At 39.7% G+C, this 22,412-nt stretch overlaps 1 protein-coding gene across 5 annotated transcripts in view; it reads right to left on the reverse strand.

The window, feature by feature from the left end:
* The window catches only part of ACTR3B (actin related protein 3B), a 62,151-nt gene that overhangs the window by 38,892 nt on the left and 847 nt on the right, over window positions 1-22,412 (reverse strand). For 3 of the 5 annotated variants that reach the window (XM_064487180.1, XM_031455757.2, XM_064487183.1), the window contains exon 2: window positions 5,400-5,455. In XM_064487180.1, coding sequence (XP_064343250.1) covers window positions 5,400-5,455 — 56 coding nt within the window. Of the gene's footprint in view, window positions 1-3,297; window positions 3,507-4,790; window positions 4,837-5,399; window positions 5,456-22,412 lie in introns of those variants that run through there. The other 2 variants (XM_064487182.1, XM_064487181.1) reach the window with 2 other exon arrangements.

Here is a 22,412-nt window from a genome sequence, read left to right on the forward strand (position 1 = left end):
ACTAACGAGAGTAAATCAATAAAGAACATTGTAAAAGTTCTGAAGATATTTTAAAATAGAATGTGTGTAACCAGAAGAGAGAGGATATTCTGCAAGTGCTAAAAAGTCATCTGAGGGCAATCTAAGGAAGATTATCAGGGACTGTATCTCTAAGAAAGATTATATCTAAAGATTTAGATATAAATTCTGGATCTTAAGAACACCTGTTACAGCAGTTGACAATAATAATTTTTAAAATAAAAATATCCAGTATATTTCCCCAAAAAAGTCATATGTTTTACTAAACCATCACAGAATAAATAATTCCTAACTTACATAAACTGTTTCAAAGAACAGAAAAAGAAAGCTAACAAACTTATTTTACAAAGCCAGTAAAATTCTGATATACAAACTAGACAAAACTAGTACAAGAAAGGAAAATTATCTCACTTTTGAACATTGATACAAAAATCTCAAATAAGTATTTGCAAATATAATTTAGCACGTACTTAATATTTCATAACCAAGTACGGTTTACCTCAAGAATGAAATAAAAGACTGTTCAATATCTGAAAATATATCAATGTATGATATGAGCTTAATTATCAAAACCATATAATCACCTCAGCAGATATACAAAAAGCCTTAAATGTCAACATCTATTCATAATAAAAAAATTTTTAAAAACCTCTTAGTAAACTAGGAATACAAGGGCACAGTATTAACCTGAAAAAAGCATTTCCACAAAAACCTACAGTAATCACTAGTGAAACACTAAAATCATTCTTTTTAAAGTCAGAAAGACAAAAGCACCTGCTACCCCCAAGTTCTAGCCAATGCAGCCAGGCCAAAAAAAAAAAAAAAGTACTGGCATGAAAAGAGACAAAATAACCATTATCTGCAGTTAACACAATAGTACAATAGTTTGCATAGAAAACATAAAAGAATCTGCAAGCTATTAAAACAAGTAAGACAGGGCACAAGACTTAGATTCAAAAACAACTTTAAAAATTCAGTAGCATTCCTACTACGCTGGCAATAACTAATTAGAAAATTAAATTTAAAAAAAAAATTCACAACAGCAACAAAAACATAAAGGTACCTAAAAACAAAGGTACCAAAAGGTACGTATGAGCTTTTTGAAGAATATTGCAAAATACTACCAAAAAGCATAAGAAACATGAATAAATAATAAAACATATACCATATTCATGGATAGGAAAATTCAATTCATGAAGATACCAAGTTTTTCCCCAATTAATCTACAAAATTAATGTGTCTCTAACCTAAATCTGATTATAATTTTTCATGGACCTTAAACTGATTCTAAAATTTATAATAAAGATTAAGGGCCTAAGAATAGCCAAGGCTATTCTGAGAAATAAAAAGCAGGAGGAACCAGATCTACCAGATATAAAGACACACGCTAAAGTAACAGTATTTAAGATAGTGTAAATTTGGAATAGAGTTGTTTTTTTTAATACATGAATGAAACAAAATAAAAACACCAGAAATATTCCCAACCATATACGGTAACTCAGCATGACTGCTGAGGCACTCTTCAATAAATGGTGCTGGGGCAACTCGCCTTGCATTTGGAAAACAAGTAAAATGATCTCTCTCACACCATATTTAAAAAAATAAACTTAAACTTTTCTTAGAAGAAAATACAGAAAGTCTTTATGACTTTGGAATATAACCGCGTTGTTTAAATAGAAACAAAGTATAAAAAGGTAAGACTATAAAACTAGACTGCATGAAATTTTTTAACTTCTGGATTTAAAAAATCATTTTAAAAAGATGTCATAGAATAGAAGATATTTACAAGAAATTAGTATTCAGAGTATGCAAAGAGTTCCTGTAACTCCACAAAAAAGACAAAAAATGCAATAGAAAAATGGGCAAAGATATGAACAGACAATGAAAGGTGCTCAACCCTCCTAGTAATCAGAGGAATGCAAACTTATAAAATGAGACATCGTTTTACACTTACTAGACTGGTGAAAATCTAAGTCAAACAAAATCAGTCATTGTCAATGATGTGCAGAACCAGAGACTCATCCACAGATGATGGGCGTTAAGTCCCTACAAGCACTGGGAAGGGCAACCTGGCAACAGCTGATAAGGCTCACAAGGTGCACCCTGAACGATGAAAACAATCGCATTTCTCATTGTTCTCTTGGGAAACGAGCACATGTGGATAAGATACTTACGACACCATTTTGTATAAGCAGAGAAAATTGGAAAATGCCCAAATATTATAGATTCACATATTATAATTCTGATCTGGAGCTGTATATATCAACACTGATACATCTTAAAAACAGAATACTGAGGGTTTTAAAACACATGCAGAAAGTTACATACAGTATGATATCGTTCTGAAAATGTTTAAATTCACAAAACAGCACTACATATTGTCACTTGTATCTTGTATCTGTAATGAAAGGATGAGGGGTGGACGGATACAGGAAACATCCAGCAGAGGAGGGAACACTGGGGAAGCAGGAAAGGCCTGGAGAAGAAAATAGAGGGCTGGCACTCAGTCTGATGTGTGCTTGTATTCACGTATTTACCAGGAGCAATGATGTTAACATGTGTTTATTCTGGGTGGTGGGTACATGGGTCTTTGTTATATTATTATATTTTTCTTTTTCTCTTTTGGCCAAAATAAAGATTTTAAATACATCTATTTAATTAAAAAGCAGAAACATCTCTGGGCTCAATCTCTGTCTCCAGCCTATCCCTTTCCCCAGAGCAGCAGACCTTCTACCCAGTTGCCTGCTTCACCCCTGAAGTCTTCAAACATGGAACATCTAAAATGTGCTTACTTTCTCCTGACCCCTCCTGCCCCCCAACACCCTCCTTCTGTGGATGTGATCACCACATATATGCACTCCTCTGCCTGAAACTCCTCAGTGACTCTCAATACACTCCAATAATTTAAAGGAAAAAAAAGGAGGGGGCAAGTAGAGAAAACCTTTCTTCAAATAATTAAGCAAATTGTGCACAGAAGCCCCAGTAAATTAGACACAAGCAGGGCTGCCCTGGAATAGGAGGACAGGGCTCGGAGCTTCTCTGGTCTGGGACAAGGCCCCCGAGGGAGCCTCAGAAATAACCTGAAAACTTCTGGTATGCAAAATACAGTGAAAATTCTTCAAGATGACAGTTTAAAGTCCCTCAGCGCCTGGCCCTTCCCCCCATTCCCAACCAGACCTCCTGCCACCCTCTGCTGGGAGGTGTGACTTCGGCCTGTGCACTCCGGGTGTTCCTCCCCTCTGCACCCACCAGAATCAGAAAGCCTTGTTCCAGACTCACCACACATCCACACACATACACAAAAGCTCCACCTTTTCTCTTTGGAAGCCACTTGGCATCTTGAACTTCACCTTGTGAACGGAGGCTCTGTAACCAGAAAAACGGTTCAGCTCCCAGGACTAAAACAAGCAGCAGGCCACCTGCCCAAGGGAACCAGGGCCATCCACCTGTCCCAACACATCCACTTCTGCCCAAACACCTCACACTCCCTCCTGGGGCTTCTCCAGCTCTTGAAACACATTCAGCCAACAATAGAGCTCTTCTTTCACTCCCACCTCCTTGACATTTTCCTTTCTAGCTTCTGCCACCGCTAAGGTTCTGACAGCACCCATCTGAGAGCTGCCGTGCCTCTGACAGTGAGTGAGATCCTGCTAATAACGGGCTTCAATCCCCATCTCTACTAAGGCTGACAGGTTAACGGGGGCAGCCACGTGAACGCTGCTGGCAGGTTTATTAAAGCAAAAGGTGCAAGGTCAGCCTTTCAGAGCTGCTACACTGTGAAAACAGGGTTAAATCTAATCCGCTTTGAAAATCAGAAAGTCCAATTTATCAATTCAGCACAGAACGATCAAGTTCTGTGGCATTCACAATAAATAATAAAATTCACGAAAGACTGATCTATCCCACAGAATGCCAATTGTTTTGGACTGAACTGTGTCCCCTCAAAATTCGTATGTTGAAGTCCTAACCCCCCATGTGACTATATCTGGAGATGGGGCCTCTAAGGAAGTAATACAGGTCAAATGAGGTGATAAGGATGGGGCCTTAATTCATGGGACTGGTGTCCTTCTAAGACGAGGGAGAGACACCAGAGGTCTCTCGCTCCCAGCCACGCACAGGAAGAAGGGCCACGTGAGGACACAGCAAGAAGGCACCACCTGCAAGCCCAGGAGAGAGGCCTCGCCAGAAGCCAGTCCCAATGGCACTTTGATCTTGTGCTGAAGTTAATTTCCGTGCTGACGATGTCCAGTCTACCGTGCTTCGTCATGGCAGCCCTAGCGAACTGACACGCCAAATCACGGACTCAAAATGAGGAAGCAGAAGACCAGCCACGCCTACTAGCAAGGGCACTGCATCACGGTAACAAAACAGATCTAGGAAAGCAAATCCACGACCAGCTATCCAGCAAGCAAGGCACTGGAACAAGGACAATCAGATATCCTCAAGGAAGCTGGAGTACAACTTCTGGTGATCCGAATGCCCACACCCACCTTTGGTCTCCCCTCGAATAAATACTAACTAATAGCTCAGCCCCCCACCCACCCACCTCAGCGCCCACGTTCCACGCTGGTCACGAGAGCCTGTTATCCAACCGCCCCGACCCCGAAACAGCTTACAGTTTCTAAGCACAACTAATCTTACAAGTGCTACATTTTAAGAGGCAGAATTTCACTTCACTCTTGACTGATACACCTTACTCTCTGGTAAACTGTCTCCAAATAATAACCCAGAATTTAATTTCAGAGAAGAATACTACGCTGTGGACAACCGACCTGACCCTGGGGTCTCCTGTGAATAAAGAGTGGGCAGGACGCACTCTTCCCAAAATGTCAGGACGTTTCTTCCTTTATCATGCTCTACTGACTAAAATTTAAACAAAAACAGAACATTTTTGAACGCAATAAAACAGTCATCAGGTCTCTCATTTCAAAAAAAAAAAAAAAGGTCTTTTGATAGAATGAATACAATACAGTGAGTACAACAGACATTCAGTCCACCAAGGTGCTAAGTTAATAAAACTGTGCTCGCTTAAAATTACAAATTAACCTTCAGGAACCAGATTTACATCTTCCAAGCAGCTCAGACATTTACGACTGCATGAAGGCCCCTGCCAACCACCCAAGCTGAAACTCCAGTGACTGTGACAAAGGACTGTATCAGAAGAGAACCAAAGGAATAGAAAGTGGGGGTTTTTCTGGGTAACAGCCACAGCCAACAGAAATACTCGGGAACCAGATGTCAAATAACTCCCCAGTAACCAGAACAATCCTCTAAAAGAAGATGGCAAGTAAATTAATATGCCTTGAAAAACAGAATTAGAATGCTTATAACAATTTTGAGAAACACAATCCTTTATAAAGCGAGGGTGGAGCTTTACTTACATGAAGGAATAATGAACTGTGGCTCAGTGTTGCCTGCGTAGCCAAGCTTGGTATACCTAAAAGCACAAAGTCATCAACACATGTTTAGACAATAATACTCTCCTCTATATTCCATTAATGTCTTTTAATATAAGCTCTCCAAGTCCTAAAATATCAAGTCTCAAAATATTCCCTTGAAATTAAAAAAAAAAACAAGACCTTGTGATGACTGACAATCAAACACTAGTTTCAGGTAAGCAAGCAGTTACAAAAACGTAAAATATTACGCTTGTTTCTACTGGAAAAGTTCTTGCACATATATTAACACATAAATTGCATCTGTGTATCCCTAATCATTTTAAGTGCTTTTATACTCTTAATTTTTACAGAAACCCTGCAAAGAAAGTAAATATTATCCATGTTTTGCAAATGAGAAAACTGAGGCACTGAAAAGTTAACTAAGTTGCCCAAAGCCAAACAGCTAACGAACAGAGAAAGAACCAAAATCTAAATATGCAGGCTCTAATTTCAGAGCTGGCTCTCAGAGAAGTGTACTTACTTCCCAAACTTCATGAACTTTTTAGGGGGGTTAGGAAATTATTATATAATTTTCTTAAAATGTCATAGCATATGTCTAGAAAAGCTACTGCCACTCCTGAGAATATCTGACAGAAGCATCTCTTAACATCTCATTTCAAAACGAGCCCATTTTCTGTCAAGATACTCCGCACGATGGATTCCAAAAGTCTTAGCTAAAATGAATGCCAAAATACTACTATCTGTTCCAAAAGCATTTGCTAATCTCCTAAATGAAAAAAAAAAAAAAAAAGGGCGGGGGAGGGGGACCACCACTCAACCATCTGCCGGAAACGCAAACCTGGAAGGACTCTGAGCCCCGCTCCCCCTGCAGGCCCACTGGGGCGAGCCGCCGGGCTGGACAGGCAGCCAGCATTCTGCACTGCTGCTCACAAGGAACAGCACAGCCTGGCAGTGCTAAGAGGGACGTTATTAATTCATTCCATTTTACACGTAATTTCAAGATGCTTGATACTAAATTTTTTCAATGTGATTAATATATTCCAAATTCTAATAAATTAACGTTATGATTTTTAAATGTATTTTACCATATGCTGATTTTACTATTTTTGAACACATAGTAAATAAATAAGGTTTAGGGAGGCAAAAAAAAAAAAAAAGAAAAGCAAGTCAGCGCCGCTTACATCGTGCATTACTGCTCAGTCTCCAAGGACTTAAGGACTCGGTGTCGCAAGAGCTCGGGCAAGGCCAGGCCCCGAGACCCTTCAGGCCCTACAAGGAGTTTCTAAAAGGCAAGACCCATCCAAGGGCACTCCCAAGTTCTACCAGAGCACACAAACCAAGTGAATCCAAGTCCACAACTCCAGAGCTTGGCAGACCCACAGGGAGGGCCCAAACTCAGAGCCCAGGGGCTTTCCAGAAGGCAGGCAACATACACCGAACTTTAAAACTTACAGATCATCCCAACTGAACCATTTTTCTGGAAGTATACTTCAAACAACAAACATAAACTGAACTACTGACCCAAGGCTAGAGAAGCCAGAGAAGCCAACAAGTAGGCCAGAAGTCACTAAAAGCATCACACCCAAGTCCATGCTCTTAAAAGGCCACATCACCATGGGGCGTGATGACGGGGCCCTTCCACACACCCCCAAAATTATGCTCCTTGTACTTAAGTAAATCCACCTTCCCCCATGGTTATGAGTTGCAGGATGATCTGAATTGGGTCCTTTTTCTTGACTGTGTCTCCAACCCTGGCATGGTCTGGCCTGGGGCAGACACCCCACAAACACCTGCTGAGTAAGTTCCTCCCCGTGTAGAAAAGGCAATCGCTGTCGAGCTGCTGGGGGAGGAGCCAGTGCTGGAAACGGGGATGCTGACAGTCAGAAAAACAACTTGATGGGACCAGAAAAGGCCAAAGACATAGTCTAATGCCATCTCTCATTTACATTTGTTTTTGTGTAACAGGGTTACTCTAAAAAAAAGAAACAAAGAAACCCCGAAGCAACACAGCTAACCTCCTCAAACAACACAGGTTTGAACTGTGCAGGTCCACTTACGTGCAGATTTTTTTCAATAAACAGACAAATAGGTGTGTAGCAGATCGTGTGCAAGGCTTGTATTGAAATGGATAACCTATCCTCACACAAGCATAAGGTGAGTGATTTTTTAATATAAAATTAATAGTCTCTTGGTCTTCTTATTGTTTTATAACTTGCCTTTCGAAGAGTTACATTACCGCACAGTGTGCCCCTCTCCTCCAGTAACTGGAGAAGGGCAGATCAGTCTACCATCACAGGTGAGCGGCGGTGTTTGAAACGTAGTAACGTCTCCAATACTGTTCTGTGAACATGACTGGACTACTATACGCCACAGAAACTGTATAATGATTCACTCATTAGTGTGCAGGCAAGACTACCAAGAAGCCATCATACCGATCACACCAGGCTTCCGTCATCTCTCTGCTTCCTCATTATCAATGCACGAATTGCGCTGTGAATAAGCAGGAATTTCTTTCTCACATAATCTTTTCACTTTTGATGTCTACTGTCAGTAATACATGTAACAGCTACCGTGTTTTGCATAAGAGAATATTGATGAGGTACTGACAGGTGGGTCATCCTGTAAACAGGTGATGTAAACCTATGGCATCCAGAAACAAACGACAGGACAGCGCAAGTGTGTTTTCTCTTCCTTATCATGTTCTTAACAACATTTTCCTTTCTGAGCTTACTTTAAGAGTACAGGACATAAAACACATACAAAGTATGTGTTAATCAACCGTTTATGTTTTCAGTAAGGCTTCTAGTCAACAGTAGGCTATCAGTAGTTAAGTTTAGGGGGAATCAAAAGTTATATGTGAATTTTTGACTGTGGGGAGGGGGTTGGTGTCCCTAACTCCAGTGTTGTCAAAGGGTCAACTGTACAGTAAAATGTTAACATTTATTAAAATCAGGTGCTAAGTACCCCTCATGTCTATCATATTACTTCCTGTATTTCTGCAAGGCCATAGTGTATTGTACTGGTTGAGACCACGCACTCTAGCTCCAGACTGCCTGAGTTCAAACCTAAGCTCTGTTATTTGCCAAATGTGTAACTCTGGGCAAGTGACATTACCTCACTGTATCTGTTTGTCTGTAAAAAGATGGTCATAATACAACTTACTTTCTAGGCTGGGTGAGTTAATACAGTAAATACACGAACAGACAGAATGAGCACTACAATAGTGCTGTCTGTATGTTTTAGGGTTTTTTACTATTATTTTTCTGTATGTTTGAAATATTTCCTAATTTAAATTTTGGGGGAAAAAAACAGTATGTTCTGTGTCCCCAGTCATACTGTTCAGTCTGCTGTGCCCACTCACACAGACACACTGATCTGTGAAGTGGTGGAGACAAAGTGTACCAGTGGTGAAACTAAAGACACCAGATGCCCTTCAACAGCTGTCTCATCTTCAGCCCCAAGTTCTACGCCCTGAAGCCACAAACAATGGCCCACAGCAGCCAGAGACGGGAGCACTTTTTGGGCCAAAGCTCTAAAATTCAACTATATACTGATGGTGCCACCGCCACATGCCACTCGGCAACGGCTGCGAGGGCACTGTTCAGATGCTGAAGTCACCGCGTTCTCCGCGAATCGCAGGAGGCCTTCTGTCACAGAGCCACGTGGGCACCCCCTGCAGCAATTCCATTAAGCAAACAATGGTTTTCACAACTGAGGCAAACTAACACTAAGATGTATCGGTATTTGTATCTATTAACCACTTACTGTGAGGCCTTCACTCCCATTCTAGCAAAACCGAAACCATTAAAAACACTGGCAAGAGCACAAACTCCTCAGGTCATGCTAGGGTAATTTACCGTCTTTAAGTTTTCCTGCACTATTTTTTACATAACATCAAATACACTTGCGGTTTTTGTACTTTGAACAATCACAAGGTAATGAACATCTAACGAGACTTTTTCCAAGAGACATTCACATTTAAAATTTTAACAGAACCTTCATTAATACAGGCTCAAGTGGAACCTCAATGAGAACCTCCTAAATAGGACACCATGAATGAAACTGGCAGTGCTCCTCCTGAAAGTCTCTCCTAGGAGGTCCCCCCCAATGCTGGATTGGCCTTCCCCCAAGAGACGATCTTATAATAGCTCAGCTACACCAAGAACAGAACCCCAAAAATCAAGAAAACACAACTCTTAAAAATGAAAAGTGTCCAGAACACCATTTATGCAAACAAAAAACATTTCCAGCCAGTTCACTAGCTAGAAACTACATAGCAGGCATGTATGAGGATGCTGAGAGGGAGAGGAGGGTAAACCACCCTGGTCCTCAAAATGTTCTTCAAAATGTCCACCTGTTAGAAACATGACTTCAGATCAAGTTTTTCATGGTGGCACGGCCTGTGCCACCTGGCAGGCAAGTTTAAGATCATCTGGGTAGGCATCTAGGAAGAAGGTACCAAGCTTGGCTGATCAGATCACCTGGGAAACTTCTAAAAATACAGCTTCCCAGGGCCTGCCCCAGAATCACAGAGCAGGAGCCTGGGCATCTGCACTTTAAACATCCCCTGTCCCCTCCCCCCTCAACCAGGGTTCTGATGACCAGCCAGCCTGGGATCACTGACTAAACTATGCTACATGCACATTACATTTTTACATAACGCAAGCTCCCCATTCTCAGGCCCACGTTCCAACGAACCGTCTCCCACCCACCACATCATCAAACAAAACGCACTCTTGGTGCTGAAGCATCGCAGCGGTCTCAGGCTCAGGACAAAGGACTCACACCTACCTATTCTGCCTTACTATTCAGAGCACTGTGTGTTTAGGTATTCAATGAAAAAAATGTGGGAAATGCTTTTCAATTCAAACTGTTTATGTAATTAAGATGTGGTGAAAAAAAATCTAGTAGCAGTGAAAAAACAGGCTCAAAACAGAAACATTTAATCCTTAGGAAGAGATAATAAGGGGAAAAAAATCTCTCAAATCAAGACATAATGAAAAACTAGCAGCAGTCCTACTGAAGTCAGAATTAAGCCAAGGACACCCGCCACCGTTATTCTCATTTAACATTGTTTTGGAAGAACCAGGTAATACAAACCACAAAGAACTAAATAAAAGGTACAGTACTGGGAAGGAGGAGACAAAATTTACTTGTAAATTTTAATTATAAACCTGGGATACCTAAGGACATTAAGTGAAAAACTAAAAGCAACAGGGTGTTCAGTAAGATGGCCAGTTACTCAATGAAGAGACAAAAAAATCAGCAACCTTCCTACCAAACAGTAACAAGGGAGAACACATACTGGGTGAGAAGATGCCATTCACAATGGCAACCACAGGGAACAACACCGCCCACGGGAACAAATCAGGATGAGAGGAACTCTCGGTTTACAAGGAGACACGTAAATGGAGACACACCTTGCTCACATAGGAAGGAGGGTCGATAGCTTTAAAAGGAACATCACCTATCACTAAAGTCACCTATAAATGGAACAGAAAGCCATTCAAAACCTGGCCCAACACTGAGGAAGGTGGTAGTAAATTACACCCAGGTATTAGTAAAAGGCTGAAGTCTCATTACAAAAGGAGGTTTCATTATCTATTAACACCGTGAATGCAAACATCCCATTATCCAGCTTTAAATGCATACACCCTACTGTCCAAATAGTGCATTTCTAGGAATTTATGCCACATAAGCCCTGTTACATGTATAAACAGGTATGCACAAAAAAATGTTCTCTACAACATTACAACAGCAATACAACAAAAAAACTGGAAACACAGATGCCATTCCACAGAAGATAGACTGAGTAAGTTATACTGCGATCGTTAAATAAAATGTATACAACCATCCAAAACGGAGCAGACTCATGTTACTGGCCACACACAGATAAACAACATGACTTGAAAACAGTTGCAAAACAGTATCTACTTATAATGTCAGGGAGCTAACGGGGCCCACGATGCTGGGTTCAAAACGCAGCACTAGTTACGCGACTTTTGGCAAGTAGATAACCCTCCCTGCTTCAGTCTCGTCACTGGTACAAGCTCATCAACGAGCATTCCCGCCTCAGCACTAAATATTACCTTTGCTGGACAGTATCTCCTAATTCAAAAAAGTAAAAGGATTTCGTTTGTCAGTAATTTTATTTTATGACTGAATGTTATTTGATATGTAATGGTGACATGCGTTTCTCCCAAGAATTGTCCTTAGGTAATTTTTCTTCTAGAGTTTTAGTGTCTTATCAATTTGTATAAACTCTCACATACCAAGGATATTAATGCTTGCCCATCTATATTACTAGTTTTTCCCGGTTTGTATACCTTCAGTTATACATTTCCTTAAATATAATTGTTTAAACAACTTAGGTGACCAAATCTACCAATTATTTTCCTGAACAATTTCCATTGCAGTCTCTACTCTGAAAGTCCCTCCCCTATACTAAAATTTCACGTTGTTTCTCTTCCAGTTCTGTGTATATCTGATTTATCTGGTACATGGAGAGATACATCAATCAGATTTTCCCAAACCCATGTACATAAAGAATCAAAATCAATGAGTTTCACATTAAAAGGCTTTGGTTTCTTGCTTGTTTATTTGAACACTACCTTCCCAAAGGACAGCCAGCATGGTGGAGACAAGCATCATTCTCAAAAACACACACAAACTTTGCTTACAGATTGCCAGCCACGTTCTCAAACTCAGCGCCACCTTCCATGCATCCCATCCTGGGAACTTTCCTCATGGAAATCAGGACAGACAGAAATATGGAAACAGAATCAACAGCTGCATAAAGCAATACCAAGAGTTACAACTCTGCCTTTAGCCAAATGTGTTCTTACATTCAAACTGCACAGCACCATAAAAAGGTGTCTATGAGAAGTCTCAATCCCATTCCCACACCCATCTACCCCACTTCTGCCTTCCACCCACCTATTCTGTGCATCCCTTTAATGCCTCTTTTTTTAAGTACAATATATCCTTGTTTGCCCCATTTTAAAAGGTCCTTCTTTTTGCCTCTTGTTAAAGGCCACTCTCTCCCCACAGCAGTAACTGTCGGCTGGGAGGAGGATTAACCTGACTGTCAACGCCACATACTTATGTAGAGCTGAAATTCCTCCTACAGCCATGTGTCTAGAGCAGAAGGTGACAATAGAAGCTCAATTAATTTATATTCGAACGTGGAAATGTCACATCTTGAACAGTGTTTTTCAAACTGTATCCTGCAGGGAAGTTCTTTTGATTGAGACCCCTTATGAGGTCCAGTCTCAAACTGCAAATTTCAACCAGAATAATTCTACTCCCCCCTAAGATTTTCCCAGTTAAAAAATAAAAGTGACTACACTGTCCTAGAAAGCAATTTGGTAAAACTAATGATAGAGTTCTAAACAACACACACTCCCCACACCGTACACTGTAAATTACTATATGATTAAGTTCTTCAAACACTCCCTCGGGTGTCATATAGAAAAGGGTAGTCTCTGTTTACAGGACACAGAGTTAAATATGTAAGTTCAAATTTATTCATTATTTTATCTAAATCTAATCCTTTCTTCTTTTTGTCTATTTGATCTGTAAATTTCACATGACCCAATACACTTGTCCATTTCTTCTTCTACAGGCAGCATTTTTTGCTCTGTGTCTGGTACATACAGGATCATAGGTGTGGCCTCTGACTTCCAAGGTGAAATGGTGTACTAAACATATGATCTAATTTCACTCTGTCCCGAAGCCCCACTAAAACCAAAGCAGAATGATTTTAAGATGTATAAACGACAACAATAGGGAGAAAAAAAGAGGAGGCAACAGCAAATTTTTGGCCCTGAATAACAATGAGTCAGTGGGAAGTGGCTGCAGAGATGTAAGGAAACCAGCAGGGGAAGCTGAGAACCAGCCCAGCACAGACCCCAGGTCCCAAAGGGCCGCACAGGCCCCTGTGGACAGACGGGACTGAAAGGGCCTAGGTGAGACAGCCCACTCCTGCCCCACACGGCCAGGCAGCCGCTCTTCCCTGACCCCAGCGCTCTCCGCACACGGACTCTGGAGAGTGTAACACAAAGGGTCTTTGGACTCTAAGTCCCCCAGCACGAGTGAGCCCTGGAACTGTTCTGAAAATAAAGGGGTTACTTGACTGAGTAAAGAGCTGATGGCAGAGACACACCCTCCCACAGCTTCTCTGCCCACCACTTGGCTCTCAGACACTAGCACCCAGACCCCAACCTCCAAGCAGAGGAGGAAACTGGGGAAACTGAGCAGCTCAAGAGGGAAGATCTGAAGATCATTAGACCAAGAGATTACCCAACAACTTGCCCACATCAACCCTGGTGAAGTTTAAAATCAATCAGCCAAATCTACACATGCACAGTCTAATACGCTTTTTAATTCTCTGAATTTTAATCATGCGCAGACAGCCAGAAGTGACCATCATCAGAGGAAAGCCTCTACCATGAAACACAGGGATGAAAACAGGCAAATCAAAATGTCAACTTGGAGGAAACAAACACTGTAGGGAGAAACTCCACCAACACCACCTCCAAAAAGCAAACCAAAAAAACCCACTATAATCAATATCCTATAAGAAGATATTACATCCAAGAAACAAAAACAAGATGCTATGAAAGAAAAAAGAAAAAAAAAACACTTAGAAAACAAAAAAGAGCTCTTGGAAATTAAAAATCCAAAGTAAAAAATTTTTTAAAAACTAAAGAGAAGGATGAGAAACATCTTATAAGTTAAAAAAAAAAAAAGATAAAATGATGTAAAATAAAAGGTTTAAAAAAATCAGAGAAACAGCCCAAGAACTCAGCTCGTGAATAACAGGAGTTCCAGAAAAAGAAAACACAAACACAAACAAAATAATTCAAAAGTATTATCCAAAATTCAAAGAATCCAGTTTTCAGACTGAAGGAGTTCACCAAATACCCAGCACAACGGAGGAAAACAGACCCAGTTCAAGGTACACTTTTGTAAAATTGCAGAAACCAGTGACAGAGGGAAAATTCTACAAGCTTCCAGAACGTGGGGAGGAAGGGGAGTCAAAGTCATTTATAAAGACTTCAGATTTCTCAGCAGCAAAACCAGGAGCAAGAAAACAAAGGATCAGTGTCTCCAAAACTCTGAAAGAAAATTACTTACAACTCCAAATATTATATCCAATGATCAACCAAGTGAGGGATTAAAGAAAAAATACCTTCCAACAAGCAAGGAATACAAAGAAATTTACCTCCCACACATCCCTTCTCAGAGAGCAACTGGAGGATGCTCTCTACCAAAACAAAGGAGAAAACCAAAAAAAAGAAGAGGGGCTATTAAAAAAAAATACGAGAGAGGCTAGTCAAGCCCCACAGTGACGATGGAAGGAGACCCCAGCATGACAGACATGCACCAGTCAGACGGGATGTGAGATTCAGGATTCAGGCACGTCAAAGGCACTCACCAAGACGTCTTGTACCACTGAGTCACCCTTTCAACCTAATAAAGTTACGTTCTGAAGGACCACCAGCACAGGGAGTAAAGCAGGCAACAGGAAGAAATGTGATTTGGGAAACAAAGGCTCAATCCAAGAGAAAAGCAAACACCCAGAAGACTGCAAAGGGAGCCCCAGGTTGCACAGCAGACCTTTCTGGAAAGCAACAAGCCCAAATAGAACACAGGTTTGCAAAAGGGATGTCTCTAAAAGCAAAGTGGCTCTGACAGGGTCTCTAATGTGACTGACCTTGTGGAAAACTGTACTGAGAGACTGGCTACTTGAAAATATAGAAAATAATTAGCAATGATACAAAGAAAGCAAAAGAAATGAACAAATAAGGTAATCATTAACTTCAGTAAAAACAAGTAATTATGACACTCTTCAATGAATAAGTATATCAGCATAGGCCAATCATGTAAACAATGATCACAGACACAACTGGAAAATATAATAATATATCTCTATTAGGAGATCTGGAAAGGAAAAACAGAGAAGGCAGTGTAACATTTAGATCTTCATCTAACAATAGTAAATCAACAGACACTGAAAAATTGAGAGTCAAAAGATACACCGATTTGTATATTATTTAGAAATACTAAAGTCTATAAATGTCAGAAGGTCTAGAAAAAATGTTGAAAGTTGGGGGAGGGTATAGCTCAGTGGGAGAGTGTGTGCTTAGTATGCACAAAGTCCTGGGATCAGTCCCCAGTACCTCCATTAAAAATAAATAAGGGGGGGAGGGTATAGCTCAAGTGGTAGAGTGCATGCTTAGCATGCACAAGGTCCTGGGTTCAATCCCTAGTACCTCCTCTAAAAATAAAGAAAGAAACCTAGTTACCTTCCTCCCCCTGCCCAAAAAAACGAACAGATAAATTTTTAAATAGATAAATAAAGAAACAAACATAATTCCCCCCTGAAAAAAAAATTTTAAGTTGAAAGTCATTGTTTCTGGGAAAGGACAGAGAAAAGCAGGGAGAACTCACCCTCTGTGTTTTCATATAAGCCTCTCAGCACTATTTGACTTTTTAAATTAGTGCACATGTTACTTTGATAAAATCAGATTTTTTAAATGAACCACTTGCTCCGTTTAAAGCCTTTTGCATTGCATTCAAATAATACTCCTGCTTTCTTTTAGTTTGCATCTGTTGGCATATTTTTATTTTTTGACAAAGTAGAATTCAGACTAAAAAAAACACTTCATAATGCTAAAGCAACAACTCAGGAGAAGATACAAGTTATTAATATCTAGGCACTCAAGGCAGCAATAACTTTCATAAAGCAAGAAGAAATAAACAAGAAACACACCAATGAGAGGAGCACTTAACACACCGTTCTCAAAGACAGTAAGTGGACAAAATAACTGGAAGACCTAAATAACATCATTAATAAGATAACTCATATAGATATATGCTGAACTCTGAACACACCCGTCCAGACCACACCTCTTTTCAAGCACATACAGAATGTTAACAAAATTGACCATATCTTGGCCTCAGTCTAAAGAGGACACAAGCAGCACCCTTTTCATAATGTAATAAAACTAGAAATTAAAAACAAAATCAGAAACAAAAAGCCCCTTTCACCTAAAAATTTTAAAGCATAGTAGTATAGAAATACTGAGGTGAGGGAAATTCAGAAGAAAAATACAGAAATTCGTTGAAAATGATAATGAGATATTACATCCATACCCCTGTGTAAGGAATACATATAGCTAAAGACAGACCAGCCAAAATTTTGCAGGATTAAATTCCTTTTCAATATAAGGGAAAATTAAAGTGAATTTAATACCCAGTCCAAAAGTTTTAAAAAAGGAAAGAAAAAAAGCTAAAAGGAAAAAATTAATGAGTCAAAAAACAGAAAAACAATAGAACTGGTAAGTAACCCCAAAGCTTATCCTTTGAAAACAAGATCCATAAAACAGACAAGTCATTAGATGAGCCATGAAGGAAAATGGACGAAAACAAAGTGGATAATTTAAGTGATACAGGGGAAAATGACCATGAAAACAGAGATTTTTAAAAATTATGAGGCTACCATATACATATATTTAAATAATCTAGATGAAATAGAATTTTTTTAGACAAATGCAACATACCAAAACTGGCTCCACTCGCAATGGGAAGTCTAAACAGACTTAGAGAAATACAGAACAGCAGGACTCTCCTCTCAAGAAAGGACTGAGCTCAGGCAGCCTCCCTGGGGAAGCCCCACCAAGACCTTACAACTTGCGTAAGCTCAGTATTACCCAAACTATTCCAGAGCACAGCAAAAGATAGAAAGTGTCTTCGTTTGTTTTATGAAGACAGTGTAACACTGATCCCAAAATCTGACAAAGAATGCATCAAAAAACTAAACAATAACTCATACTAATACTGATGTGAAAATCTAAATAAAATATTAACAGAATCTACCTACACATCGAAAAGTAATGCATCATGATCAAGTAGGGATTTATTCCAGATGCAAGAGCGGTTCAATATTAGGAAATCCACCATATTCCACTGAATATTCCACTAAATATTTCTATTCCGCTATTCCACTAGAGTAAGGAACAAAAGGATAATACCCACTAACTCCACTTCTATTTAACTTTATTTAGAGGCAATGCCACGGCAGTGTTTCCAAAAAAAAAAAAAAAAAAAAAAAGGCAATTAGAGCTCCCAGAAATGGGAAGGAAGAGGAAAAACGATCTCTGTTTGCCAGTGACAAAATTCTGTATCTGGAAAGCTGTAAAGATCAAGGGAAAAATTCATACAAACAATAAGAGCACTTTGTAAAGCAGCAGATTAGAAAATTAACACAGAAATTAATAGCTTTAATATATTCAAGAAAAACAAAATGTAACAAAAGAAAAGATACCATTCACAGTAGCAAAAAAAGAAAATCACATAACTAGGTGTAAATCTGACAAGAAATCAACCTGCAGTAAACACAATATCCCAACAAGACACAAAAAAGACTTCAACTGATGGAAAGAATATACCATATGCTTCAGTGGGAAGACAATATCATATATCTAATTGTCCTCACTAACTTTTGAGTTTAATACAACCCAAATAAAAATGCCATCAAGTAAGTTTCCCCCTAGAACTAAAGAAGCTGATTATAAAGTTTGTTTGGAGAAACAAAAAGCAAGAATAGATTGGGAAACCCTCAAAAATAAAATGAGGTTGGCAGGGAAGACCAGCCCCATCAGATATTAAGTCATTCTAAAGCCCCAGTAATTAAAACTCTGTGGTGCTGTCAAATGAACAGATTCATGCCAAACAAAATCCAGAAATAAACACAACTGCACAGACGAACTTAGTGCACAATAAAGTCGGTATCTTCAAGCACTGAGGTCTTTTCATAAGCAATGCTGAGATAAATGAGAGAGCCAAAAGGAGAAAAGGCAGAGTGGGCTCTTATTCCAGCATAAATTCCAAGTGGATGAGCGATTTAAATGAAAAAATAAAACCATTAAATAAATATATATATATAATTTTATATATATATATAAAAATCTGGGGATGAGGGGAAAAAACATGTCTTAACTATGATTCAAAATCCAAAAACAATAAGGAAAACATAAATAAATCTGATTGCTTTAAAAAAATCTTTGCATGGCAAAAGACTAATGCTACACAGGGAAAGTGTATTTGCAACATGTATCATAAAGGGTTAACACCTCTATGCACAGAAAAGAGGTAACAGGCTATGACTGCTTTCCTTTCAAAGGTCTGCTTATAAGCCTGGCCTCTGGCTGGCATCTGGGATTTCAGGAGGGTCCCCACCATTCCCCTAGTGCTAAGAATGGTTCACTGTGCTTAAACCGTGCAAATACATTTCTGCTGAACACCTGCTTTCCTTCTGGGACTCTGGAATCTGGGTATGTGCCAGGTCGAAGGAGTCATGACCAGCCCCCAATAAAAACTCAGACACCAGACACCGAGTCTCTAAGGGAGCTTCCCCAGTAAACCATGCTTCACACGTGCCATCACTACTGGATGCTGAGTAAGCATGTCTGTGTGACTCTCCACTGAGAAAAGGACCCTGGAAGCTTGCTCCTGGTTTCCTGCAGGCTCCGCCTCATGTGCCTTTTCCCTTGGCTGTTCTGCTTTGTACCTTCTCACTACAGTCCCGTGATTGTTCCCAGCGAATCACTGAACCTGGGGATGGTCTGTGGGACCCTTAACACATCCCAAAACAAAAAGATTCTAAAAATAAAGAAGCAGAAGACCAAAAACCCACAGAAAAATGGGATAAAGATGAAGAGGCAGAAAACAGAAATGCAAATGCCTCTTAATCATATGAAAAGATGCTCATCTTCCCATATAATAATATAAAAATTCAAATTAAAACTACAATAAGGTATCATTTCCTACCTTATAGACTGGTAAAAAATCAAAAATTTGGCAACAGACTCTGTTGGTGAGTCTGTAAAAAGAAACAGGCACTCTCAGACATTGCTGATGTAGACACACAACTGAGTGGGATTTGACACCGTCCAGCAAAATTCCATATGCACTCACCCTTTGACCCAGAAATCCTACTTCTGGAAACCTATCTCAGAGATACTCCCACAAAACATACAAAAAGACGTCTGCACTGCACAGGCTGTGTTGCAGTCTTTCGATAATAACAAAGTGCTCAAAAAAATGATGGGGACACATCAAAAGAACACCAGGAACAGCCTGAATGGGCTTCTGGACAATCTGGACAAATTTAAGCATCAAAACAAATAATGGCAATAAGAAATAATAATCCATGGAATACAGTAAGAATGACATAATTCTTTGGACAAAATAACCCATACAGACAATAATGCATGAAAGTTTAAGGAAGAACAGGGTATTGACATAATCTCCTATCTCGCCACAAATGACATTAATTACAAAGGGGAAAACAGCACACAGTGGAGAAATCTAGTGGACATCACCGTCCAGTTGAACTTCATCAACTGTCTTAAGCCTTCTGACATGAATAAGTTCTGGGGTTCTAATGAACAGCACACTGACTACCGTTAACAGTACTGTATCACATACCTGAAAGTTGACAGGACAACTGGATCTTAAACGTTCTCACCACAAAAAAGGAAAAGGTAATTATGTGGTGTGATGGAGGTGTTGGTAACGCTACTACGATAATCATTTTGTGATACGTAAACGTACCAAATCAACACATGATAACCTTGAACTTTTGCAATGTTATATGTCAATTATATCTCAGTAAAGCTGGGGGAGAGGCCTTCTTAGTGATGCACAAAGCAGCTTTGGTGGTACTTCTGTGGTTCTCGTGACAAAAATGCACACCCAGTATCTATCCTAAGGCAACCCCAGATGAGCCTGAATTGAGGAGCATTATCCGTAACAAATGGCTGCCAAAAATGCCACTGTCTTGAAAGACAGAAAAAGGCTAAGGAACTGGTCCAGTGAGACCAAAAAGACATGATGACAAGCAACCAGTGTATGGTGCTGGACGAGGGAGGAGAGCTGAGTGTCCGTGAGACATAATGGGACCATTCATGGGTTCCAGACGGCATCTTAGATAACACTGCTGTATAAATGTTACATTTCCTGGTTTTGATTGTTGGCCAATGATTACATGAAAGAAAGTCCTTGTTCTCACAAAGTATACACTGAAGTATCTTGGTATAAAATGGCATGCTGCCTGCAACTTACAAACAGTTCAGAAAAATAATAATGTATATGGATACACAGAGAACAACAAAGCAAATGTTAATAGTAAACTGGATGAAAATTATATAGCAGTTTTTTTGGTACTCTTCTTGCAGCGTTTCAGTAATTCAAAATTTTTTCAAAATAAGTTTAAAAAATACAAAAAATATTTAAAAATACAAAAAGCACAGTTAAGTGAAACTCATATCTGTGAGATATTCTCTGAACACTATTCTGCATAAACGAAGCTTTTCCTCTGGATCAAGCAGAGCCTTGGTCCTTATTATCCTGGCCCCCAGCACACCTGTGCTCACTGAGGTGGCCCCAGGTTTATTAGAGGATGCCAGGATACTAGGAAGAAATTCATTTGCTATAAAAAAAAAATTGTTTAGTACATTGTCTACTAAACCATTAATGTCTACCATGCATAATTCAATGTGAAATTTTCTTTTAGAATTTGGTACGAGAAAAAGCTTTTTCACCTACGAAACAGGTATTTCTCTCCCTTTCTTAAAATGAAAATCACATGACCATGACTCTCCTGTAATTTTCTCAGACAGGAAGACTAAGGCCAAAGGTAAGGCGGGACGGCTGCACCACCGACCTGTAGTTAAGGGTGACTCCCCAGGCCCATTCTCTTCCGTGGTCCTAGTTATTTTTATCTGCATTTTACCCCCTTTTTATCTTACTTTGAGGTAAAAGTCAATCCAAAAGCCATGTTAGCTCTACGGGAAATATAAGAACTACTAAAATGCTCAAGTAAATGTAGGCTCTCCCAGACTGCTCTTCTGGCCATACACTGGACCCTGGGAATTCATGAGTAACCACGGCTGTTTCCATGACAAAATATGTCCATGTGAAACCCACTGGGAAGATTCCTGGCCACTGTTTCCAACTCTCGACACCAAAGCCTGAAGCCTGAAGACAGTAATATAAATTTGGGCCTTAAAACAATGATAACCTGAAGTTGCATCTCCAAGTGAAATATCACCTACCTCAAAAGGTCAAAACTGAGCACCACATTTTAGATATTTATAGCAAGAAGGATGAGTAAGGTCCTCAGCTTACTAATATTAAAGGTATGACAAACTCTGTGGGCACATTTTATTGCTTCTACTAAGAAATGCTTTGTGTTTCAATAGTTTTACAAGACCAAAACCACAAAAACAAAAATTGCACATGCAAATGTGAGAAGGAAAATTATTTCACCTGTTTCCTTCACTCTTGACACAACCTAGCCTCAGGTAGATGTGGGGTGAATACTAGATCATGCATGGGAGGAGAGGATGGATAAGGAAGTCAACAACTGAGGGGTGTTAATATCAATACTGGTTTCTGGCTTGGGTTTTGGGTAGCGAAACAACCTTCTAAAATAAAGAGCCACAAAACTTCTGGTACAAGGCGTATTTCAAAAAGGAAAATTAGTACAAGCCAAGAGGCAGTTTTTTCCAGCCTGTAACCACTACTGGTGGCTCCAGCAGCAAAAGGAAAGAAGGATCAGTAGGAGATGGACTAGCAAATTAAAGAAGACACCCCCACAAGGTTGTCAAGGAAACCGAATCAAGTGCATTTCTCTAGAGAAAAGAATCAAGACTAAGGTGAACATGCCATGGAATATTTTGCGGAAAAAATGATTAAAATCCCACCTTGAAAAATCTTTAAGAAGCTAAATTTATTTCCAGGCTATTTGATGAAGTACTTCATCTACCACGCAAGCAGGCAAGCCTGAATTTCTAAACTACCAGCTAGATGGATGCACTGAGCACCTTCCAAAAACCAGCTAAGCTCGGGCCACTAAAAGTACAGGACACCTTCTAAGGTCACTTTTGCATATATTAACACCACCAAAAGAAGCAATCACACCCA

This window comes from Camelus dromedarius, chromosome 7 (genome assembly GCF_036321535.1).
Source record: "Camelus dromedarius isolate mCamDro1 chromosome 7, mCamDro1.pat, whole genome shotgun sequence".
NCBI lineage: Eukaryota > Metazoa > Chordata > Mammalia > Artiodactyla > Camelidae > Camelus > Camelus dromedarius.